Source organism: Dermacentor silvarum, chromosome 10 (genome assembly GCF_013339745.2).
Source record: "Dermacentor silvarum isolate Dsil-2018 chromosome 10, BIME_Dsil_1.4, whole genome shotgun sequence".
In the NCBI taxonomy this organism is placed as follows: domain Eukaryota; kingdom Metazoa; phylum Arthropoda; class Arachnida; order Ixodida; family Ixodidae; genus Dermacentor; species Dermacentor silvarum.
The window spans coordinates 8806170-8833287 of record NC_051163.1 but is presented as its reverse complement, the minus strand read 5'-3'; the positions used below and the strand labels follow the sequence as shown (position 1 = coordinate 8833287).

The following is a 27118-nucleotide window of genomic DNA, read 5'->3' as shown; positions in this document are numbered from 1 at the left end:
GATGTTTTGGCTTGCGTAACACCGAAGAACGGCGCTGCCTCGTGTGTGTGCGTGCTCCATCCGTCGCAGTATTTGCGAAGCGAATAATATCACCTTCTCTATTTATCTTTCATTGAAACTGCTAAACGATAGAAGCATCCACCCTTCGACCCTTTTATTTTCTCCTTTGCGCCGTTACTATAGCAAGCGACCCTTGCAAGTGTCGTTCCTTTTAGTCCCGGTAAGCGATAAGGCGGCTCATTTGTCAGTGAACGCTATCGTGTTTTCTTTGCTTGAGCCTGCTTTGTAACAGCAGTGTTTGTCTTCTCTTGTGAACAGGCGATGCTACGTCCTGCCTTCCAATTGAGTTCTAGCGGTGTGTCAAACGCCCACTCACGCTGGTGTGAGTGGCGTACGCCAAATGGACGGCTGGTGGGGGCGAGGGCGCTGATGGAGACAGGCGCTGACAGGAGAGTGGGCTGTGCCTACGGTACTGAGAAGTGGTCAGGCGGCAGCGCAAATGATAACTTGCTCTACACGAAGCTCAGCTCAACGCCATGCACTTCTCTATGACGCGTTGCCTTTCTGGGCTGTTCGAACCCTCTCGCGAGCTACTAGCTCCGCTCTTTTCAACAGCAAAATAGTAATTGTAGCTTTCCTAGATTAAAGAAAAATGGTATTTTGCATTGTCTGTCACGCCATTACCACAAAAGCCGCTAAGTTATGAGGTCCCCAGCAAGCCACTTCTCTTCCCTTGATTCTTTTTTTTTTCCTGGCACACTCGCGCTAAAAAACAAGAACAAAGAAAACAAGCAAAATATTTTTTAGAAAAAAAGGTAAGTGCAGTTTCGAGGACACTGATTCCATTATTATTATTATTTGATTTGTAAACATATATACAGGAAAGAAAAAGCGAGGAGCAAGGCTGGCAACTGCCACCAGAAGGGGCACAACGCCTGCCTACTCTTCAGAAAGGAGGAGACAGAAACATAGAAATGGAAGGTGGGAAGAAGGGGAGGAATAAGGAAAGAAAGAGCGAGATAACAAATCTCAAAGAATAAAGTACAACATGCAGTGGGGCCCGTACCTGCAGGTCACGCTACTAAAGAATGTAAAATAAAAGAAATAGTTGCTGGGTTACAAACGCGCCCCTAAGTTCGTTGTTTAACGTGGGATGCGAGCATGCCGTTAGTGCTTGACTTATAGAGAAATCGCATACCTTTACGAGTAGTCTAGTTGGATTCATGCCGTGTCCTATCTCGCAGGGTTGTTGCCGAGTCGTGTTATGCACCTATTCGTCTGTTCCTTCTTCTTTCGTGCTCAACGATTTAACACCACTTCTCGCGTAATCGAAACAAGACAGAGCTTCACAGAAAGCTGCAGCGCTTATGTGGCCAAGAGCGGTCGAACAAAAGAGACGTCCCTGAAGCCGACGTTTCGGCGAGGGAACTTCCGCCACTGTTGATCCCTTCCCTCGTAAGGATCCCCCCCGTTGGTCGCCAGCGCCCCGTCCCATGCATCGCCGTTCTTTGTTCTGCGCTTAGTGCTGTTTGTTTCTAAATACATGAATCATCATGTCACCGCACACCCTCACCGGTGCAAACTGCAATGCAGGCGCACGCGGCTTCATTTAACGACAGTATAACAAGTCTACATAACTCAAGTGAGTTATCGGGAGAGCCAGCTCTGTTCCTCTTTATCCTTGCTGAATGCAAGGGTGTTGCTCAGCTGATTGCTAGCGCACGGTATCATCATCAGCCTATGGTTATTTCCACTGCAGGACGAAGGCCTCTCACTGCGATCTCTAATTACCCCTGTCTTGCGCTAGCTGATTACAACTTGCGCCTTCAAGTTTCCTAACTTCACCGCCCCACGTAGTTTTCTGCTGTCCTCGACTGCGCTTGCCTTCTCTTGGTATCCATTCTGTACCCCTAATGGTCCATCGGTTATCCATCCTGCGCATTACATGGCCTGCCCAGCTCAATTTTTTCCCCTTAATGTCAACTAGAATATCGGCTATCCCCATTTGCTCCTTGATCCATGCACACCACTCTCTTCCTTTCTCTTGACGTTAGGCCTAGCATTTTTCGTTCCCTCGCTCTTAGTGCGGTCCTTAACTTGTTCTCGAGATTCTTTGTTAACCTTCAAGTTTCTGCCCAATATGTTAGCCATGGTAGAATGCAATGGTTGTGTACTTTTCTTTTCAACGACTGTGGTAAGCTCCCAATCAAAAATTTGGCAATGCCTGCCGTGTGCACTCCAATCCAATTTTATTCTTCTGTAAATTTTCTTCTCATGATTAATTGACCTAGATAAATGTACTCCTTTGCGGACTCTAGAGGCTGACTGGCGATCCTGAATTCTTGTTCCCTTGCCAGGCTTTTGAACATTATCTTTGTCTTCTGCATATTAATCTTCAACCCCACTCATACACTTTCTCGGTTAAGGTCCTCAATCATTTGTTGTAATTCGTCCTAATTGTTGCTGAATGGGACAATGTTCTCTGCAAACCGAAGGTTGCTGAGATATTCGTCGTTGATCCTCGCTCCTAAGCCTTCCCAATCTAAGAGCTTGAATACTTCTAAGCATACAGTGAATAACATTGGAGAGATTGTGTCTCCTTGCCTGACCCCTTTCTTGATAGGCAACTTTCTACTTTTCTTGTGCAGAACCAAGGTAACTGTGGAATCCTTGTAGATATTTTCCAATATATTCACGTATGTCTCATTTACTACTTGATTACGCAATGCCTCTATGACTGGTGATATCTCTACTGAATCAAATGCCTTTTCATAATCTATGAAAGCCATATAGAGAGGTTGATTGTGCTGCGCAGATTTCTCGAATACTTGATTGATGACATGGATATGATCAATCGTAAGATATCCCTTCCTGAAGCCAGCGTGTTATCTTGGTTGACTGAAGTCAAGTGTTGCCCTGATTCTAATGGAAATTATCTTGGTGAATATTACGCACGGTATTACGCACGGTATAGCGCCTCTCAAACCACGCATTACAATGGCCGTGGTTTCTTCTACGCCACATAAGTTGCATGTGAAATTTTCCGCCGATCCATCCAATTAAAAATGAATAGGCGTTCGTAAATGAAACGCTTATTCGCAGGCGACATAGTAACGTATATTTCACGTCGAGTAAAGCTGGGTAAAATTTGTTATTTTATATATGGATCCATGGCGTGTATACACGCCGTTTTGTATAGATGCCTTAAAACATCGCCTGTGTGACTGTGCATGATGCGAAGATGACAGACTTGCCCATCGGACAGCTTTAGAGCACTCAGATGAAAGGCGTTTTATACAAGAGAATATTTTGGGACAGTGGCTAAGTGCATGGGCGATGTGCAAAGCGCTGCTTCGTTTCTTGAGTGGCACCAGCCTGTATGACCGCTTGTGACGAATTGAACGATGAACGCTTCATATCTGTCCGTGCATAATGCGAACTTTTTTCAAGCAAAGCTTGTATTGGCTCACAAGTGTGGGGGCGTTGTCCTAATCACGCAAAAAAAATGGCTGCTCCCACAGTATATACCAGCTATACCAGCTGCGCCGGCCCAGGATCACGTGACGCACGCAGCCAATCAAGGTCGTTTGGTGTGTCGCGGGGAGGGAAAGGAGGTTGGCGCGCGCTCCGCCTGGTTTCCCTCGCCTCAGATCAGTCTCGACGTCCGGTTGGGAAGGCCGCGCGTGGTGCGTTTCGCCGAGGAGCAGGCTGCGTTTGAGCAACGGCGCCGCGAAATCGCTCGGCAAAGGGCTCGTCGTCGACGTGCCGATTCTAGCGTGAGGGTTTACGAAGCCCAAGCGAAACGTCATTGAAGAGCCGCCGACCCCGAGTAGCGGGGGCGCGATGTTGAGGCCAAACGTCAGCGTCGTCTTGCCCTCAAGGAACTCGACAAGGGTGGTGCGCGCCTCGGCAACGCTAGCGCCAACTTCCTCGGTGCGACGGCAAGGTTTCAACGCGAGTTTCTCAACCGGAACTTCGGAGCCATTTGCAGTGCGTGTGACCGGTTGTGGTTCGAGCACAACGTGGTACTCGTCAGTGCAATTCGTTCCGAGGAACACCGAAGAAACACACAAGCTTCGCTTAGCCCCATTTTCCGGTAGGGGAAGGGCATGGTAATTTTTTTTCTTTCTTCTCGTCTTTCAGTGCCCCTTCCTCAGTGCAGGGTAGCCAACCGGGCGTAGCCTGGTTAACTTACCTGCATTTCCCTTATCACATCTCTCTCTCTCTCTCTCCCTGGATTGACGTTAGTGTCGCTGCCGGCGCTGTCATTTGTGCATGCAATTCATGGCGCGCTTGCAGATGGGACGGAAACGCAGTCGCGCTTATTAAGAGATCTCCTTTCCCCGCCGCTTGGGGTTTTCAGTAAAAGAAATACGGCATTAGCCTGCCAGGAAGTAGGCAAAAATGTAGGAGCATGCATTGTGTCCAGGAGGTACGAAGTAGCTTGTGTTCTCTCTTCACTGCTGCTAGACCGCGGTTTAATTGCTTCAGTTTGAGTAATCCACAGCGGAAGATTTGAAAGGTGCTTGTTCTTTTTAGGTCATATTAACGTCTTTAGCGGACATTAGCAACTTGACACTAACACGAACGACCTCTCTAACAATTAAAAAAAGGTGGGTGGCTCTCGGGCCGTGCTAAGGGCATGTTCAGGGTGAGCTCCTCCATCGGAATCTCGCCAGTAATGAAGAATCGTCGATCTGTGTGATATGCTTTCCTTTTATTTGTATGTGGCAAAATCTAAGTAGAAGTATATCGGCTAAATAAGGAAGCAGGGATGGAGTAGGGTCACTAGGGTGGCATAAGTGACCCATAAATGTTCTCGAGTTGAATGGAATTATCTTGCGTTATAGATGAGAAGACTAGAACATATCCGACGACCTTGTTTATCACGACATCATCATTTGTGTTAACCGAATGTTCTACGCGCACCTACGAGTGACATTGTGCGGGAGCAATAATGTTCTTGCGTTACGTCCATGTCATTTTTATTGTTGTACGTGCGCCTGCGCGTGCAATTTATACAGGCACAGTATTGGTTATGTGGTACATTGATTGCATTTTTTTTTCGTTTACACTGATACGGAAGTTGACAAAAATTTCGGCTTAACTAAAGCAGATAGAACACCGATAAAGACTGTAGTGCGAGGTCACTCAAGATGTCATGTTATTACAGGTGACGGGCCCAGGGTTCAATGAAAGTGGCTATGCGGGCTTGTTGGTAGGTCATTTTGTGATTTGTTGCAGCGCGGGCACAACGATCCGGGCATGCAAGGCACGTACGGCAACACATCTTTGTCCATGCGGAATACCAACTCGCCCAGCATACTTCTAAGACAACACAGGCAGCTAACTTCCAAATACTGTTGCTAGAAGTTAGCTCTCTAGGTTGTCACTATTGTCACTGCGTCTCCTATGGCCGTGTCGTTGGGCCTGCGCTACAACAAATTAGAAGACGCCGCTGCGTTGTTTGTGGTGCTCGCTCACTCACTCACTCACTCACTCACTCACTCACTCACTCACTCACTCACTAACCAAAACTCGTCCATCCATCTGTTTGTCTGTGGATGCCTTGCTTGCAACACCGAAAGAGGATGTAAAATGACGCCAGTCAGTGATATCGCTTTTCGGTGGCCGCAAAACAACTCAACGCACTCAGGCCACTAATCCGAGTCTGGGTTCCAGTAACGCAGAGTGGGCTCCAAGCAGTGGTCGTGTTGCAACGTCTCAATAGCAACAGCACAGCCAGTCTGTCTGCTGCGCAAAACAGCAACAACGACGAGCTCTTGCTTTCGTGTACAGAATGCTCCAAGTGGCTTTAGAGTGAAGTTTCCTTTGCATACTTTCCCGGGTTTCGCGTTGTTGTCGGGCTGCTGGGTACTAGGTACTATATCTTAGCGGATATATTTGTGGGTATACCATGGGATTGTTGCCAAGCTTTACAGAATGCTTGAATGTCGCCTGTGGCAGAAGCATAACTATGGTCCTTGAGCTAGAATATTGAAGGAGGCGGACATTATTTGCAAGAGAAATCGAAACACTTATTCAACTAATTAACAACAATTCACTAATCCATCCATCCATCCGTACCTAAAAAGCGTGGACTCAGAATTGAGGAAAAGGTCAAGAAAATTGGCAACCAAGTACAGGGTAATTGGCAGTGTAAATAGACAACTAGGTGTCGTCAGAAAGAAAGTGATAGAGACAGAGACAGTGAATTGGATGCAAAAGATGGAAACAAACAAAAAAAAAAAACACGGAGATTGTAGGATAACACGAAGGGAAGTGCCTTGCTATTTGAGGCTCGAGCTGGTCGCCCAAGGACGAAAACATACCGGAGCAAATATACGCAACTAGATGACGCGTGTATATGCTGGAGCAAAAATCCGGAGACCACTGAGCACATCCTAATGGAATGCGAAGGGATTCACCCAGTGAGGCCCGTAGGTAACGTACACCTTCCAGAAGCGCTTGGATATAACGTGGACGGAAGCATCAACCGGTCAGCAGTCGAGATAAGCAACAGACGTTGAAAATATTGGTGGAAAAAAAATCAGGGAAGAGATTGATACGACCGCATCCGTTACAGGCATAGTTAGGGGTACAAGGTAGATATAGAAGTTTTGAGGAAGAGAAAAAGAATATTTATGCAAAATGCTAGAATGAAAAGCATGTATAGCATACCTGAGTAACTCAAGCAGGCTAGGTGACTATTTGTCACCGCCCCGTTTCAAAGGGCATGTCAATAAATCATCATCATCACCATCGCGGCGGCGGCCGTGCGTAGGAAAGAGAAAGAAAACAAAAAAAACGCACTCAGGTTTCCACTTTTTATGCACTCGCACAAAGCTTCGCTGTATGCAGATTCCAGCTCGTTGGATTTGCTGTATTTTATTTTCTACATCTAGGTAAAAAAGTCGCAGTTTCGCCCGAAAGGCGAAGCATCGATTGCAATAGCAAATTTACTAGTGGAGAGCTATACGGAGTAAGGATACCAGTTTTATCGGCTGTATAAACTTGGACACATTCGCTTACTAACTGAATTAACAAGCATGGTCTCAGCGCGCGTAAGCAAACATGAATAGATCACGCTCGATGGCCGCAAACAACTACTGTTAAAACGCTGGCGTGAGCAAGCGCAGCCCAGCGGCGACCGAAGGTTCGTGCGATCTATCGCTTCAACGGAAACTGAGCGGCGAATGCACAGCGCATACAAAGGTCAGAGCCGTGTGGAGATAAGAGACGGTGCGGGTGACCGCCACAGCCGAGCAAAGTACCAGCGCAGTTGTTGGCAGAGGAGAAGCTGCCCCCCCTCCCTCCCGCGCTGCCTTCCCGCTTTCTTGCTTTCGCGTGGGAGATTGAGTGGCCAGTTCCTATTGCGCCTAGTTGCAAGATACGCATTTGGTGCCGCAGCACAGCGTCGCCCCGCCTCCCTCCCACCAATACCCCCATGGCCTTTCGCGCGACGGTCGCGTTTGCTTTCCGCCGTGCGTTCGCTCTCCGTGATAGCGCGCGTCCCCCGCGCGCTTTTACTCGCGCATACGGCGCGCGGCGAAGATTTTATCGCCCTTGGACTTTATACGGAACCTCACGGCGACGGCGATGGCAGAAATCCGGTTGAAGTGTACGTATAATTGCTGTCGCAATAAAAGAATCGGGTAGGCTGTATCAGACGCAGCCGCAGTGCAGTACGTGAAACGTCTTGTGCGAGCTGCAGATGAAATATGGGCACGATGGTACAGAAATGAGGTAATCAAATACACAACTTAGAAATCTTACATGTCTAACTTATGTTACAGCTAGTGGGGTTCCTACGGTCTAATTTAGCTATCGTGCTTCTAGTGGGCCCGCTGTGGTCAAAGGTGGTGGGCGCGAATTGCCATCCCTCTGTCTTGCTGGCCGAGTCACGAGTCACTTCACACCATTTCTGGGTGTCGAACACCAGGACAGCATAACTGAGCAAGGGTCAAATTTCTGCAACAAATTGCATACGCGTGAGCCTTAACTGCTGATGAGCTTTGAGTTTGATGGATTATACCTAATATGGCTGAGTAAGCTCTCTCAAACGCGACCATTCCTGCTCGGATGAGCCTTAACTGCTGATGAGCTTTGAGTTTGATGGATTATACCTAATATGGCTGAGTAAGCTCTCTCAAACGCGACCATTCCTGCTCGGATGAGCCTTAACTGCTGATGAGCTTTGAGTTTGATGGATTATACCTAATATGGCTGAGTAAGCTCTCTCAAACGCGACCATTCCTGCTCGGATGAGCCTTAACTGCTGATGAGCTTTGAGTTTGATGGATTATACCTAATATGGCTGAGTAAGCTCTCTCAAACGCGACCATTCCTGCTCGGATGAGCCTTAACTGCTGATGAGCTTTGAGTTTGATGGATTATACCTAATATGGCTGAGTAAGCTCTCTCAAACGCGACCATTCCTGCTCGGATGAGCCTTAACTGCTGATGAGCTTTGAGTTTGATGGATTATACCTAATATGGCTGAGTAAGCTCTCTCAAACGCGACCATTCCTGCTCGGATGAGCCTTAACTGCTGATGAGCTTTGAGTTTGTGGATTATACCTAATATGGCTGAGTAAGCTCTCTCAAACGCGACCATTCCTGCTCGGATGAGCCTTAACTGCTGATGAGCTTTGAGTTTGATGGATTATACCTAATATGGCTGAGTAAGCTCTCTCAACGCGACCATTCCTGCTCGGATGAGCCTTAACTGCTGATGAGCTTTGAGTTTGATGGATTATACCTAATATGGCTGAGTAAGCTCTCCTCAAACGCGACCATTCCTGCTCGGATGAGCCTTAACTGCTGATGAGCTTTGAGTTTGATGGATTATACCTAATATGGCTGAGTAAGCTCTCTCAAACGCGACCATTCCTGCTCGGATGAGCCTTAACTGCTGATGAGCTTTGAGTTTGATGGATTATACCTAATATGGCTGAGTAAGCTCTCTCAAACGCGACCATTCCTGCTCGGATGAGCCTTAACTGCTGATGAGCTTTGAGTTTGATGGATTATCCTATTAGGTAAGCTCTCTCAAGCGCCATTCTGCTATCGTTGGATGGATTATACCTAATATGGCTGAGTAAGCTCTCTCAACGCGACATTCCTGCTCGGATGAGCCTTAACTGCTGATGAGCTTTGAGTTTGATGGATTATACCTAATATGGCTGAGTAAGCTCTCTCAAACGCGACCCTTCCTGCTCGGATGAGCCTTAACTGCTGATGAGCTTTGAGTTTGATGGATTATACCTAATAGGCTGAGTAAGCTCTCTCAAACGCGACCATTCCGCTCGGATGAGCTTAACTGCTGATGAGCTTTGAGTTTGATGGATTATACCTAATATGGCTGAGTAAGCTCTCTCAAACGCGACCATTCCTGCTCGGATGAGCCTTAATGCTGATGAGCTTTGAGTTTGATGGATTATACCTATATGGCTGAGTAAGCTCTCTCAAACGCGACCATTCCTGCTCGGATGAGCCTTAACTGCTGATGAGCTTTGAGTTTGATGGATTATACCTAATATGGCTCAAACGCGACCATTCCTGCTCGGATGAGCCTTAACTGCTGATGAGCTTTGAGTTTGATGGATTATACCTAATATGGCTGAGTAAGCTCTCTCAAACGCGACCATTCCTGCTCGGATGAGCCTTAACTGCTGATGAGCTTTGAGTTTGATGGATTATACCTAATATGGCTGAGTAAGCTCTCTCAAACGCGACCATTCCTGCTCGGATGAGCCTTAACTGCTGATGAGCTTTGAGTTTGATGGATTATACCTAATATGGCTGAGTAAGCTCTCTCAAACGCGACCATTCCTGCTCGGATGAGCCTTAACTGCTGATGAGCTTTGAGTTTGATGGATTATACCTAATATGGCTGAGTAAGCTCTCTCAAACGCGACCATTCCTGCTCGGATGAGCCTTAACTGCTGATGAGCTTTGAGTTTGATGGATTATACCTAATATGGCTGAGTAAGCTCTCTCAAACGCGACCATTCCTGCTCGGATGAGCCTTAACTGCTGATGAGCTTTGAGTTTGATGGATTATACCTAATATGGCTGAGTAAGCTCTCTCAAACGCGACCATTCCTGCTCGGATGAGCCTTAACTGCTGATGAGCTTTGAGTTTGATGGATTATACCTAATATGGCTGAGTAAGCTCTCTCAAACGCGACCATTCCTGCTCGGATGAGCCTTAACTGCTGATGAGCTTTGAGTTTGATGGATTATACCTAATATGGCTGAGTAAGCTCTCTCAAACGCGACCATTCCTGCTCGGATGAGCCTTAACTGCTGATGAGCTTTGAGTTTGATGGATTATACCTAATATGGCTGAGTAAGCTCTCTCAAACGCGACCATTCCTGCTCGGATGAGCCTTAACTGCTGATGAGCTTTGAGTTTGATGGATTATACCTAATATGGCTGAGTAAGCTCTCTCAAACGCGACCATTCCTGCTCGGATGAGCCTTAACTGCTGATGAGCTTTGAGTTTGATGGATTATACCTAATATGGCTGAGTAAGCTCTCTCAAACGCGACCATTCCTGCTCGGATGAGCCTTAACTGCTGATGAGCTTTGAGTTTGATGGATTATACCTAATATGGCTGAGTAAGCTCTCTCAAACGCGACCATTCCTGCTCGGATGAGCCTTAACTGCTGATGAGCTTTGAGTTTGATGGATTATACCTAATATGGCTGAGTAAGCTCTCTCAAACGCGACCATTCCTGCTCGGATGAGCCTTAACTGCTGATGAGCTTTGAGTTTGATGGATTATACCTAATATGGCTGAGTAAGCTCTCTCAAACGCGACCATTCCTGCTCGGATGAGCCTTAACTGCTGATGAGCTTTGAGTTTGATGGATTATACCTAATATGGCTGAGTAAGCTCTCTCAAACGCGACCATTCCTGCTCGGATGAGCCTTAACTGCTGATGAGCTTTGAGTTTGATGGATTATACCTAATATGGCTGAGTAAGCTCTCTCAAACGCGACCATTCCTGCTCGGATGAGCCTTAACTGCTGATGAGCTTTGAGTTTGATGGATTATACCTAATATGGCTGAGTAAGCTCTCTCAAACGCGACCATTCCTGCTCGGATGAGCCTTAACTGCTGATGAGCTTTGAGTTTGATGGATTATACCTAATATGGCTGAGTAAGCTCTCTCAAACGCGACCATTCCTGCTCGGATGAGCCTTAACTGCTGATGAGCTTTGAGTTTGATGGATTATACCTAATATGGCTGAGTAAGCTCTCTCAAACGCGACCATTCCTGCTCGGATGAGCCTTAACTGCTGATGAGCTTTGAGTTTGATGGATTATACCTAATATGGCTGAGTAAGCTCTCTCAAACGCGACCATTCCTGCTCGGATGAGCCTTAACTGCTGATGAGCTTTGAGTTTGATGGATTATACCTAATATGGCTGAGTAAGCTCTCTCAAACGCGACCATTCCTGCTCGGATGAGCCTTAACTGCTGATGAGCTTTGAGTTTGATGGATTATACCTAATATGGCTGAGTAAGCTCTCTCAAACGCGACCATTCCTGCTCGGATGAGCCTTAACTGCTGATGAGCTTTGAGTTTGATGGATTATACCTAATATGGCTGAGTAAGCTCTCTCAAACGCGACCATTCCTGCTCGGATGAGCCTTAACTGCTGATGAGCTTTGAGTTTGATGGATTATACCTAATATGGCTGAGTAAGCTCTCTCAAACGCGACCATTCCTGCTCGGATGAGCCTTAACTGCTGATGAGCTTTGAGTTTGATGGATTATACCTAATATGGCTGAGTAAGCTCTCTCAAACGCGACCATTCCTGCTCGGATGAGCCTTAACTGCTGATGAGCTTTGAGTTTGATGGATTATACCTAATATGGCTGAGTAAGCTCTCTCAAACGCGACCATTCCTGCTCGGATGAGCCTTAACTGCTGATGAGCTTTGAGTTTGATGGATTATACCTAATATGGCTGAGTAAGCTCTCTCAAACGCGACCATTCCTGCTCGGATGAGCCTTAACTGCTGATGAGCTTTGAGTTTGATGGATTATACCTAATATGGCTGAGTAAGCTCTCTCAAACGCGACCATTCCTGCTCGGATGAGCCTTAACTGCTGATGAGCTTTGAGTTTGATGGATTATACCTAATATGGCTGAGTAAGCTCTCTCAAACGCGACCATTCCTGCTCGGATGAGCCTTAACTGCTGATGAGCTTTGAGTTTGATGGATTATACCTAATATGGCTGAGTAAGCTCTCTCAAACGCGACCATTCCTGCTCGGATGAGCCTTAACTGCTGATGAGCTTTGAGTTTGATGGATTATACCTAATATGGCTGAGTAAGCTCTCTCAAACGCGACCATTCCTGCTCGGATGAGCCTTAACTGCTGATGAGCTTTGAGTTTGATGGATTATACCTAATATGGCTGAGTAAGCTCTCTCAAACGCGACCATTCCTGCTCGGATGAGCCTTAACTGCTGATGAGCTTTGAGTTTGATGGATTATACCTAATATGGCTGAGTAAGCTCTCTCAAACGCGACCATTCCTGCTCGGATGAGCCTTAACTGCTGATGAGCTTTGAGTTTGATGGATTATACCTAATATGGCTGAGTAAGCTCTCTCAAACGCGACCATTCCTGCTCGGATGAGCCTTAACTGCTGATGAGCTTTGAGTTTGATGGATTATACCTAATATGGCTGAGTAAGCTCTCTCAAACGCGACCATTCCTGCTCGGATGAGCCTTAACTGCTGATGAGCTTTGAGTTTGATGGATTATACCTAATATGGCTGAGTAAGCTCTCTCAAACGCGACCATTCCTGCTCGGATGAGCCTTAACTGCTGATGAGCTTTGAGTTTGATGGATTATACCTAATATGGCTGAGTAAGCTCTCTCAAACGCGACCATTCCTGCTCGGATGAGCCTTAACTGCTGATGAGCTTTGAGTTTGATGGATTATACCTAATATGGCTGAGTAAGCTCTCTCAAACGCGACCATTCCTGCTCGGATGAGCCTTAACTGCTGATGAGCTTTGAGTTTGATGGATTATACCTAATATGGCTGAGTAAGCTCTCTCAAACGCGACCATTCCTGCTCGGATGAGCCTTAACTGCTGATGAGCTTTGAGTTTGATGGATTATACCTAATATGGCTGAGTAAGCTCTCTCAAACGCGACCATTCCTGCTCGGATGAGCCTTAACTGCTGATGAGCTTTGAGTTTGATGGATTATACCTAATATGGCTGAGTAAGCTCTCTCAAACGCGACCATTCCTGCTCGGATGAGCCTTAACTGCTGATGAGCTTTGAGTTTGATGGATTATACCTAATATGGCTGAGTAAGCTCTCTCAAACGCGACCATTCCTGCTCGGATGAGCCTTAACTGCTGATGAGCTTTGAGTTTGATGGATTATACCTAATATGGCTGAGTAAGCTCTCTCAAACGCGACCATTCCTGCTCGGATGAGCCTTAACTGCTGATGAGCTTTGAGTTTGATGGATTATACCTAATATGGCTGAGTAAGCTCTCTCAAACGCGACCATTCCTGCTCGGATGAGCCTTAACTGCTGATGAGCTTTGAGTTTGATGGATTATACCTAATATGGCTGAGTAAGCTCTCTCAAACGCGACCATTCCTGCTCGGATGAGCCTTAACTGCTGATGAGCTTTGAGTTTGATGGATTATACCTAATATGGCGGAGTAAGCTCTCTCAAACGCGACCATTCCTGCTCATATGGACAAACGTACTGCCTACCTTGCGGAGCTACACCTCCTTGAACGCCACGCGCGAGGCTAAATGTTGCTCCGATTGCGTCATCAGTGGCGCCACAACGGCGCCATCTGCGCACGCGACGCATGCATGGTCGAGTAATGGCTTCTTTCCTCTACACAACCACATGAAAGTAAGGTGCGTGGCTAGCGTGGTTGCAAGGATATAAGCGATAACAGTATAACGTGTTTTCTGTACATCGATTTCACCAAGCGACCCCCTTTAACCGTTTTAAGGACGTTTTGCCTCAAGAAGTGCCGCGCACGGCACCGCATATATGTTCATGTCGAATGCAAATTGATCGAAAGCAACGTATTAGCAGCCATATATATACATAGTTTGTTCCTTTTTGAAGGGACACCAAAGGAAAATATGAAGTCGAGCTAGATCGATAGTTCCCACTGTTTGTCTTGAATTTTGACCAGCGGCGTCTTCAATTTGAAATGTCCTGAATTGAGAGAGACAAAAAAAAAACATTTTTTTACAGCACGCTGTAAGAATAATAAAGAAAGGTGCTGACACTCTCCCCCCAACGCGCGCGAAAGCGCCGCCCGCTCGCGTCCAGATTATGTTCGGCTCGGTTACACCTCGGTCGACGCCATCGTAGAGGGCGCTGCGGAATGCGGTCCCAGTCCCGGCAGCAAGGCGCGTGCTGCCGCTGCTGCGTCTTCATGCTTGCATGTGCGGCCGCGCTGTTTTGAAGGCACGCTTTTTGTTCGTGTGCATTTCATGAGCTTGTGCTTTGGTATTCTTGCCACGGGCCCTCGACAAAGGTGGCAGCGGCCTTCTGATGGGTGTTTGAAATGGGTAGAAAGTGCTTCGCTCCGAAGTGCAATTCTCGATACCGGACTTGTGCGGAGCGTGTGCCTCTATTCAAAGCGCCGTCCGACAGCGGTCGTCTAGAGCAGTGACGCCGTGCAAATCTGAGGGCAGACCGAACTCTAATGCCTACCGACCATGTCTGCGCCAAGCATTTTTTAGAGGATATGATATCCACGGCATATTACGCGGAACTCGATGAAAGGGTGCTGTTTGACGCGCCAAAGAGCCGTGTTCTGTCTGCAAATGCAGTTCCCACCTTATTTCCTAACTGTCCAAAGAGCATCACACGGTCAAATAAACCTCGGAAGCCGCTGCCGAAGAGTGTGCCACAAGAACCGCTGTGTGAGAAACTACTGTGTGCCAAAACAGTTTGTGCAAATTTGCTGCATGTATAAGATATATATAGTGTCCCAAATATCATGCACCAAGATTTAAAAATATGCAAATATCACGTAGCTGGGCAGCACCAAGTTAATGTTGTTTGCCGTCGGTTGGAGATACTCACATTAATTTTGCATTCCGCCTAATTACAAAATTATTTTCATAATTGATTAACTTTTCAAATACTATAATTCCGATAAAAAGTGTGAACGAGAAAATGGCAGAGCGACATGGGAAAACTCCCGATACAGCTTTCTGTTGCTCAATACGTGATATACAAAAGTGTTTTCCGAGCGCGAAAGAAACCCGCGAATACACGAAATATTGTCGCGCGACCGGCCGCTCGAGGCACTGCGTGTATTCGTGGGCTTCTTTCACGCTCGGAAAAACACTTCTATGTGGCACGTATTGACCAAAAAAGAAAGCTGTATCGGGAGTTTTTCATGTTGCTTTACAATGTTCTCATTGACACATCTCATCTAATTATAATATTTGACAAGTTGATTAATTAAGACTAATTATGTAATTAGTCGGAACCTAAAAATTCATCTCAGTATCTCCTAGGGACGGCAAACAACATTACATTGGTACTGCCCAGCTACGTGACATTTGCACATTTTTAAATCTTGGTACACCCTGTATAATACTGCTGTTTTCTGTGCAGATGTGCGCCTGCATTTTCAAATTTGTTCCATCCTGGCGACTGAATTTTTTTAGAATGCATGTGTGGTGTATATACACGCTTGCATGTTTTTATTCAACATGTTTTGCATTGTGGGAGTGTATGAGAGCATATACCCTTCTGGGATGGTTATCTCTTATTAAAATTATCGAGCTGCTTCATGCACAGTTTTTCTTATTGTGTATTTTCAAAATAATAAAAAAATCTATGAGATAATTGTGTGACGGGTGTAAGTGTATTTGTGGACACGCTGTAGCATGCATTGTCAAATACGCTTACATTGGCACATACTCATATGCAATTTAAGAAAAATGAGTCACCTCATTTTTTAGATCCTGCAAGAGTCATGGATGAAAGCCAAATGAATAATATACACGGTTTACGTTAAGCAGAATTGTAATAAAAAAAAACAATTTGCTCAGGTTTTCACCAGTAAACTGTATTAGTGATGCTGTAAGCTGTAATCCAAGATAAGACGTCTGCCAAGCTTCGTCCCGCCTAAACAAATTCCCATTTGGAAGAGTTTTACATAGCCATGTGCATTATCATCATAAGTTCTAGCCATCAACAGCCACTTTGCTCTAGTGCGTTGCATATCGCAAGCTTGCGCAGTTTCATTCCTTAATTTATATCGCGGCCACACTGAATTCGCGCAACGCGAATTCCGTTGACACTGAATGCTTGAACGGTTTTCTGAGTGTGAATGGAAGCAGCGGTAAGCATGAAATACAACATTTTCCGGTGCATTCACTATTTTCTTCTGATCGAGGGGTAGCACGCGGGCTAACGCTTTTATTTTTTTATGCTTGGATGAATGACTAGATCGGACGAAACAAACTGCGCGCGCGAGCGGCACTTGACTGGGCTTTCACTGCTGCCCGATCCATCCGTCTTCACGTCATTCACGCCCTGTACAAGATACTTTCATGTTAGCGAAGAATTAAGCCTGGTACACTTATCACTTTTATCTGAAATAACTAATTTCCTTCGCGCTTTGAGTTTTACTCACTCCACTATGAACGAAAATTTAGGCGATGTAGAGGAATGCCACGCTGCCGGCGCTGCTAAGCTGGGACCGCTGACCGCTGCGCCATCTATATGCTCGCAGCAGAGCTATACTGCGTGCGCCCGTGCGCTGCCGAACATAATCTGGACTCTCGCGCGCGCGCAGTGTCAACACCTAAATGTTCTTACACTGTGATTTACAGAAAGGCAGAGAAGTCCGCCTGAGCTGTAACTTGCTCTGGCCTGCTACTCTACAAGCCCTTAATTAATCTCTCAGCACTTGTTATTTTACCAGTTCGTGCGAGCAGTCTTAATGTCCGAAAGGAAGTCTGTCAGTTTCTGCATGACCACATCATCTCGCTATGGAAAGACTCACATGTGACGTTTTTTTTTTTTTTTTTTTCATAGAATACACAATTTTTTTGGAATAGTAAAAAAAGTTTGCGGGGTTCCTTCAAAATCTGCCTGGTCAATTTTCAAATATTTATACTGCGTTTATATATATATATATATATATATATATATATACGCTTACTGTTACCAATCGTCTTTAGAATGTGCAAGCGATCATCGAATAATCGCCATTGGCAGACGAGCTTATGTATTGAAGCGGATCCTTCTAGGAACAGAGTCGACGTTGTGTATACACTGCTGAAATCTCTAACAAGTGTGTCGTAAGTCATAAGCACGTAATTATTTACCGAATTTGCGCTAAACACGGGTACAGTGGTATTGCGCCGCGGTAGCTGGTGGAGAGCTGTTCGGGTGAACACGTTGGCTCGTATTCACAAAAGCGTCCGTTCGCTTGGACTGTTTGTACGAGAAAACAGCCAAGCGTGGTACAGGTACCCCACGCTGCCCGACACATTAATTTTTATGGCACGGACGCTTGCATGCGTAGTGTTGGACAATACTATAAACGAAGGTGACCAGCCCATAACAGGCAGCTCTTACGAAACAAAAGTTTAACGGATACATCCAGCGGGGGTGGCACAAAAGCCTACCCCCCCCCCCCCCCCTCTCGGTAACATGTCGGCACTTATTCAGGGCCTGACAGTACTGAGTGTGCAGTGAACAGCCCCTCCCCCACTCCCCTTACAACTGCTGTGAAGGCAACCGTCAATCGACCTTGGAGTGATCTCTGTGAAGAATATCGCTTCACCTAAACATTGCATTTGGTGACTATGGACTTAGGGGTTCGTTGTGAAGTGGCGCTGTTATTTCTTACATCGTATTTCTTTCTTTTTTTTTTTCGCGTAAATCACCTAAAGTGTTTCTTTTTTCAGCTTCTTTAAAGGAAGCTCCGAACAGGCGCGCCCACGTGTATTGCACGAAGCCACCTACTGCCGAAGCTCGAGCAGTGGTTGCACTCACCTGTGACGAGTATCCAATGCCGACGGAAACGCGGCATCCTTGCCTCAGCGGCACAACTCGTCTCTGTCGCAGTTACGCCGCCACGAAAACGGCACTGAACGGCTAACTGCACCGCACGACTCGTAAGCAATACGGGAGCAAACAAGGAGCCGCGGACAACTCACAGCCACCGCGCTACGCACAGAGCTCGCGTCGTCTGCAAAACAACACGTTTCATAGGAGTGCTAAACCGCCCACTTCGGCGGGATTGGAAGGGTCGCGCCATCTATGAACGGTCAGCAAAACTTAACGGCCAATTTGCGATCGCCAGTGATCGGACCGGGGCAGAAGTGTATGAAGCAAACCAGCCGGGGCTCAAAAAAAGTTAACTCATCTTCCTTCGATAACCTTCATCCTCCGTCACGCCGAGGGACCAATCCTGGCGATAATGGCGACCCAGTGTTTGGTTAGCCAATGAAGAAAAACCAGAATAATGGAATATGGAGAACCATCGCGCAGGGGTCGTCGTTACAATACACGCCTTCCAGACCCGATATAATTAAGGATTCTTTTCGCTCAATTCTGTTTCTTTCTTATCGACCACCGTCACGACCGGCCGGTGGTGGTTAAAACGTAGGCAGTGCGGTGGTCGGAACACTGACGACATGCGAAAAGAATATAGTATTGGAAGTGAAATCTTCCATTGTCCCGTACCAGGGGCCGTGTAACGTAAAACTATTCGATTCTGATCTTATTCCAATTTGCTCACGTCGAAGTTACGTAACCACCGGCGCAAGCATCGTACGGTGACCCGCAGCGTTGATTGAGTAGGCGAATGAAAGGCTCCCCTCGTTTACATGAGGTCCATTTTGTTTGCTTTCAAATCGCATTGCCTACCTTGACATAATTTTCTCATCTAATTAGCTGACAATTGGAGAGGAGCGCGCAGAAGTGGAAAAGGTACGGACTACCGTACCACTCGCTGGACAGGAGAGAGGAGGACGGGGTGTACTCCCTCATCACGAGCGCCTATAAAGCGGCGCACGCCTTGCCCCTAGGAACACCGACAGAGCGACTTTTGGCCCTGGGAATGCACAATACTTATGCCAAGCTGAGGGCGGCGGTCCTGATCGTTCCGAGGGACAGACTAAGGCGGAACTCTGCTGGTAGGGCGCTCCTGATCAGAGTTGGGCTCCCACCTTACCCTCAGCACCTCCATGAGGAGCTGACAGACGTGCGCCACGAAATTCAAAAAAAAGTTGCAGTAGCACCTATCCCCCAAAACATGAACAGCGATTATCACACTAACGGACGCAATGTAAGAAACAAATGGCTCCGGAAAAAATTTGGGTCGGACCCGAACGTCACATACGTCGACGCAGCCAGCTACGACAAACGTAGCTATGTAATTACGGTAGTCGATAACAAGATGAGTCTGCTGACGATCGCCTGTCTACGGACAACTTCGGCTACAAAGGCGGACGCTCCGACCATAGCCTTAGCCATAAGATACCGAGAACATAGAGGAGAGAGCCGTCATTGATTTTGTTGTGATTGAGAGAGCCGCCATTGATTGAGAGAGCCGTCAAGGGGGCGTGCAGGCTCTTCTTAAAGGGTCGCGGCTGCCCATTGCCAGCATGAAGTTAATGGGACATAGGCTTCTGCATAACCACAGGTCGATCTGTTGCCCGGGACATGCCGGGCTCGAGGGGAATTTAGTAGCTCGAGAATTTAGTAACGGAGCAGAGCCCTCAGCTCCCTCGAGCCACATGGCAACACCGACAACAGCCAGGGGTATTCCAGCTCACCAGCGTCTCACACGCAAAAGACACGGAACTCCCCATAAATCCCTCAAAGGTGGGGAGGCCACAGACCTCCGAAAAAATTCAAACGTTTATCCAAATTTATTAAGAGTAAACAAAATAAATCCGACGCTCTACCTGTATATTTGTCCGTCACCGGGTGGGGGCCTATGTCCGACATCATACCACATCTCGTGGAGGTGCACTAAAAAACCACAAAGTCTAGCGTACTTCTACGGAATAAGATAAATTCGAACATGGAGGAGCGGGAGGCACAACTCGCCAGCTCGGACCCAGAGATGCAGCTCGCTCTTCTGGATCAAGTCCGACGCGCAGTTAGGGCCAGTCGAGCCCGGGACATAGGCCCCCACCCATAATGCTTCACGCCCCCCCCCCCCCCCCCCCCCGCTCCTTATAATACAGTTTTCTTCTATCCTTGTGGCCGAGATAGCGTAATGAAAGTAGACAACCGGGTGAGGAGAGTGGTGCCGGCGTCTCTCATTGGTCCATTTCCCTTTGCTTACTTTGCCGTGGCTCGCGGAAAATTGCGGCGGCGTGCAACGGTAAGCTATAAATACCGCTAAAGGAGGCCCTCGGCGTAGAAGAGTTGGCAGAGCGATGTTGTTTTGACACGACTGCGCTGGTATGCTTTTTAAACGAAACAAGACTCATTGAAAAACTACAGAATGTGCGAACTGATGTGTTCCTCCTTTTTTTTATCATCTATTGTTTTGTGACCTTTTCTGCCCTTACCGTATCCGCTTGTGCGGAGTAGCCAACCGGGCACTTAGCTTGGTTAACCTCTCTGCCTTTCACCTCTTGTTTTCCTCTTCCTCCTCCTTTATTATACGCCAAGAAATCTATTCTCTCCGGCATCTCCGAGTAGCGTATGTCAGAACGATCGGCAGTTAGCCATCTTCTGTTCCTTTCAGAACGGCGCACTCTCCGGCTATTCCGAAAGATAAATTAGTTTTGTTTGGCATAATAATGCATCTTTAGTGCGTACACGTTCCTTTGACATGGTGAGCTTTTGCTCATTTGTGACGTCACTTGCCAGTCAGGCGATGTGGGCGCAGCCCGTGAAGATTTAGACGAATAGCAGTGTAGTTAATGGCCAAAAAACGGTCTAAAACCGGAGACCACTTTTCGTTGTTTTGTTCGGTGTAATCATGCATAATCAGTCTGTGCACTGCATCTCAGATGGAGAGATTCGCAGTTTTCACGACGTCGCTTAGGCAGGTGAAGTGAGCGTGACCCAGAATTTTTCGACCAATCATAGGATGCTAATGGCAAAAATGGAATATATACAGCTTGGAATATTTTTACGTTATAGCACCCCATGAATCCTTACAAAATAGCAATGACCGTGTGGGCCACGTTATGTGATAATACTTGTCAGCTTGGTTGGCCTTCGATTAGACTCGCCACCTTACAAAGCCGAAGAGAATAGAATACGATGACCGCACTTATGATGAGCCTATAATTTCATACGTAAATCTGGCGAGGAAAGCTTGAAAAAACAAACAAGCACTGTCAAACATGCAGAAAAACTAGGCCGCACAAGAGGCAACCAAGGAAAGTAAACATGGGCAAAGAGGATTAAAACGGACACACTATGCCATACTGTGAAAACCTTGATGATGTTGTGGACTGCGATATCTTCTACTAATGCTTTTATGGCTATTACATTGTTGGGTCTTGTTCACGTAAAATGCAACACCTTGTAACGACTGGCAGATGAATTTGTTCTTTTTTCTGCTTTTTATTTCGAGGCACTAATATAGTTTCTCATACCATTTTCGCGTTTCAATTATGCGCGAGATTTTACGGCAGTCTCTGTCGCGCACGAAGGGAAGACTGCACATACTGTACGGTGCGCTCATCACGCCACGGGTAAATAAGGCGTCACCTGCTCAGCCAGGCGCGAGTAATGCATTCTTAATTACTGTATGCCGCCGTGTGTAGGCAGCGAGTCATCTCCCCAAGGATTGAGAGGCGAGCTCGACTCGGAGGGAAAGAACGCGACATATTGGGCTGAGCGTTCGGGCGATATCGCAAGGTGCGAGTTTTCGAGGAATATTCGCCCGAGTGGGGAGACTTGAAGTAGCTCGAAAGGCCGCCTAATGGGAAAGTAAGGAAGTAGTGGGGAGACTTATTCATGTCTGTCTCAAGACCCCCAGCGTTTCTCTGACGTTAGATGCAATCAGTTGATCGATCAAACAGTTCCTTGGTTGCTTCTTGAATTCCCCTGAATCGCAAGTGCAGGACAGTGGTTGACATAGTTTGTTAGCATATGAGACTGCTGAGTCGCAGGCACGTTAAATAAAAAAAAAAGTTTCTAGAGGTACAGGCCGCGAACAACTTTGCATTTTTGTCGAACGCCTGAAATATTTGCGAAAGAATAACGCGAGCTTAGATGATGATGACACGGGAAGAAACACACGGGACATACGCTTGGCTTAGCGCCTGCGTGTACTACTATATTTCGTTGTGTGGTTTTCTTTTCGTTTTTTTTTTTTTTTTTTTTGCCAATATCAAATTACCATTGCTCCGGAACTCGCATTGTAGAGGTGCACCATTAACATCGTATCTTCGTCTATGCTGTGAAACTCCAGTGATTAACTTCCAGCGCACACAGATAAACACCGGCGCGAAGTGAAGCCTAATTGTGTTGACAGAGACCATTGCATGGGCAGGTCTAATCCACACGCACAGCACTTCCCCATGGTACTCAGACCGGGAAGCACCGTTCATCCTTTATTAAGGAGCTTATGACTAGTTTTACAACGTTCTACCGTCCTTTTAGGAGCTTCAGTGAAGTATGAGCAGTCTTTAAGCAGCACGAGGTGCGTCTCCTAAGCTTTTTGGACATGCTCTCGCCTATCCCGGCGTGGAGATTTCGTGTAATTAGCAGTTTAGGCGTGCGCGCATACTTTATTTACTTCGAGGCACATTTAAGCTTGGAAAGAGCGAGAATGACCTCATTTAACGAAAGGAAGTTGATTAGGTCGGCTTAAGATGCCAAGTCTGGCCTTGGGCTCGAGGAGACTACACGAAAGCAAATGCGCTATGTGGATCTGTGGAAATCCGTACGGTACAGAAAGTTTCAGTGAAGGGAAAAATTGTCATCCACCTGAGAGTAGCCCGGAGCTGTACAAAGCAACTGAACAGGTTTATCAGAAAGGAAGCGTCGAAATAAACTACAAATTCGTCCTCGCCGTGGGATCGAACCCGGGACCAATGCTCAAAGGTTCCCGGATGAAATAAGAGGAGGTGCTCTACCAATTCTAGGCTGTAGGACATCTTTGCTTTTTTACTTGTGACTTAATTAAAGCTTTCTCGTTGATTGCTTCTCGTAATTCTCTCAGCGCCAGCCAGTGTTCAGTCTTGTTTTTACCTTGCCAGCATCGCTTTGTTGCATAGTGCCTAAGGAGGTTTGCAGGTAAGCGGCGCTCGGCTTGCCCCTAGGAACGATTTACAGGCGCCACATTTAGATGAGGACGACTCAAGATACCGAGAAAATACAAAGGCCAACTTCCTGCTTGCTTCGTTCCGTCTATGAATTTGGTGCCGGTAAATCAGGTTCCACAGTAGTTGTATACACCACCAACTGGTCAATATTTCTTGTCTATTTCCTTAGGAGGGCTCTCTGGGAAAATTATTGAATGGAACGCCAATTGGTTTCATCATTGGCTCCATGGTGACTTTCATGAAATGTGGTGGCCATTCTAGGGATATTCACTGACCGGATTTGTCTTGGGCGATGACAAGCTCAAACCCTCAATAGCGACGTGTTCCTAAAGCGAAGTGTTTAAAAGTTAGTAAAAGCCTTAAAAACGTTTATAACTAAAACGCAATTTCTGATGTCAGTCTGGAATAATCCCTGAGACGCTCGTCCAAACAGTGCCATACACGATGTGGTGAGAATATTTCAAGATAACCAATGACATGCATGGCGAATGAAAACAACAGATGTGCATAGCATTGGTACCAATGTTGCGTCGAATATGTCGTTTCTCTCTTTTCCGTTTTTTTTCTTTTTTTTTTCGTCGCGTATGAGTGGGAATATTTAAATGTTCAACCGAAAGCGACAGCCTGCTTGCTCTTCATGCTACCTCGAAAGTGTTAGCAGACGAACGTGCTCCGAAAAGCGAGCTCATCTTCTCGGTAGTGTCATGATCAAAGGCACCGATATTCACCAGGAAATCCACTTAAGAGAGGTGAAGAAGGGAAAAAATCTAAGCCACTTAATAGATACAACGAGGCACATACACATTTACGTCCCCGACGTCCACTTCGGTCAGTGGTCTCCTTCGACGAGGGCCTTCCCAGAGATGCCGTATGATATTCTGCGTTGTTATAGCAATTGCGCCAGGCCAGGAGTACGGAGTGTTCCCGATTTGCATGACATAAAAGTAAATAGCCACCTCGAGTCTGCACATGGTTGTGTTCCTTCCTACGGCGGCTCCGAAGTTCGGCCACAGTAAAGCCTACACAGAATGTAGCAAGAATAAACGCCTGACATGGAAACTCCATCAGAATTCGATGAGGAACCGTGTACGAAGGAAGCGCGAAGGAATGAATACCAGTCAAGCGGCGAGTATACCCAATAGCAATTCCGGTCGCAAACTAACTCTGTATCTTCCTGCCGATGATCGTTGCAGTTACTTCGTGCTTTATTATTATTATTATATTATTATTATTATTATTATTATTATTATTATTATTATTATTATTATTATTATTATTATTATTATTATTATTATTATAGTAATATTAATAGTAATATATTAATAGTAATATTATTATTGTTATATGTTGTGAAGAGCTTGCTCTTCACAACATATTGTCTTTTACTGTGAAGAACTCGCTCATTCCGAATCAGCATGGATTTCTGACTGGCCGCTCCACTATCACAAATCTCGCAAGTTTCATGACACAGATCTCCACGCCGGTACTTCAAAGGGGGCAAGTTGACACCATTTACTGTGATCTCAGCAAGGCTTTTGATGTAGTCAGCCACTCGCTGCTTCTGATCAAGCTTACGAACCTTGATGTTGACTCGTCAGTTGTGAATCTCTTGCGCAGTTATCTTCTTGATAGATCGTGTTATATTAACGTCAATGGCCAAACGTCGTCTTCTTACTTGGTAACTAGCGGCGTCCCTCAAGGGTCAGTATTAGGACCGCTCCTTTTTTTAATTTTTATTAATGACGTTCTTTCTGTTATTCGGAACTCTTCTTTCCTTCTATATGCCGATGACATCAAGATTTTTAAGAAAATTCACACTGTTGATGACTGTCGCACCCTACAATCTGACCTATTTTCCTTTTCTAAATGGTGCAAAGATAATAACCTTACCTTGAATGCTGCCAAGACCAAAGTCATGACTTTCACACGCAAAACAGCAAGTATTTCTTTTTCTTATTCGATAGATTCTGTGCCGTTGTATAAGGTCTGCGAGATCAATGATCTTGGTGTACTTTTTGATGCAACCTTACACTTTTCGGCTCACACTAAACGTGTTGCAATGCGGGGTATGCGCTCTCTTGGTTCTGTATGCAGACTATCGCGGGAATTCAAGTCTCCTACACCGTTCCGCAAATTATACACAACCATCTGTCTTCCTCAACTCGAATATGCGTCGGTCGTCTGGAACGGCTCTTCTAGATCCAACAGTGACATTATAGATCGTGTCCAGAAAAAGTTTCTAAGCATATATAATCACCGCTTTGCAAACCTGGACATTGCACCCTGTACTAGCACTGTTGGATTGTCATTGCCTTCACTTCGCGACCGACGTAATCGCGCTGACCTTCTGTTTCTCTTTAAACTCCTTCACGGTAACCTCACGTGTCCCGAACTTCTCAGCTGTGTCATGTTCCGCATCCCACGCAAGATCACCAGAGAACATAGACCTTTCCATGTTCCTGCCTGTCATCACGAACACTCAACTGTCCACAGAATACAGAATCTTTATAACGCTTACTTTCGTGAACTAGATATCTTTCATAACTCCTTGTCATCGTTCTTTTCCGGGCTTTGCCTGGTATTATAATATCATGTATTGTTCAAGTGCCCTTCTCCTCCTTTTTCTTTTGTATTTACTTTGCGCTTTGTTGTCGGTACTCTCTTCTTTTCACAATTTTTATTTTTATTCATTTATTGTTTAATGATTTTTTCCTGAGTGTCTTTTTTTGGTTTGTAATGTATGCGTGCGCCAGCACTCAGACCTTAGGGTTGTTCCTGGGCACGTTAAATAAACATGATTGATTGATTGATTATTATTATTATTATTATTATTATTATTATTATTATTATTATTATTATTATTATTATTATTATTATTATTATTATTATTATTATTATTATTATTATTATTATGCCCTCTAATCGCACATGCATTGCTGGCACGTGTTTCAGTGGGGACACGTGTCCCGTCAATGACTTTGGTCATGTGGCTCTCCACTTTTGGCGGAATTCGTTGCACTGAAACCTTTCCTCAGCAAGAAAGACTATAGGTGACGTCGTTAGTTGAAGTAATTATTGACGCACTGCAACCGTCACTCTCATGAAAGTCAGTTCCAACCGGCCAGATATTTCCCTTCACCGCAGAATGGCCTCTGATTAAAATTTTACGTTTCGCTTGAAGCTTACAGACTTCCGTTTTTTGCCAACATTGTACATTTCACCCCGCCATCAGTTTAAGGACTACGTGTCACTTGCTCTAGATCTAACGCATATCTAAATTTAAATTTACCAAAGATAAGCGCTGAATGAACCCCCTTCACGCCATTCGTCGCCTACATTATCCTCTCATAGGATTTTTAGGGCATTCAAGATGGGTGTTCCTGATTGTAGTCTACTGCTTCTTTGTAACTCTCTCTCATTGTTGCACAACACTTCTGTTCCATTAGTCTTTTGTTGTAAAACATCTTATTTATTTATTTATTTATTTATTTATTTATTTATTTATTTATTTATTTATTTATTTATTTATTTATTTATTTATTTATTTATTTATTTATTTATTTACTTATTTATTACGCATTGTTAATCCTATGAGAACTTGGTGCATGAATGGCCTTAACCTCCTGAGACCCGAACGCAACAATGTGACATAATCGCTCTTCAAGTTGGTTTTTATTGTCCACTGTTATATTATGAACTTGAAAAAAACAATTTTTATAATTTAAATACCACTGTCAGATGCCAAGAGCTGCGTCTCCATGTACGTGAACATCTCCGTCATCTCCTCATGTTTGCTATGGTAGAAACTGCA

General features: G+C 45.7%; 1 protein-coding gene across 1 annotated transcript in view; it reads right to left on the bottom strand.

Annotated features, from left to right (window-relative positions):
* The window catches only part of LOC119466600 (uncharacterized), a 106749-nt gene extending 88353 nt beyond the window's left edge, over positions 1-18396 (bottom strand). Inside the window, exon 1 of the mRNA XM_037727119.2 lies at positions 18056-18396. Within this exon, the coding sequence (XP_037583047.2) occupies positions 18056-18092 (37 nt within the window). The 5' untranslated portion in view covers positions 18093-18396. The remainder of the gene's footprint in view (positions 1-18055) is intronic.
* Between the last annotated feature and the right edge of the window lie 8722 nt (positions 18397-27118).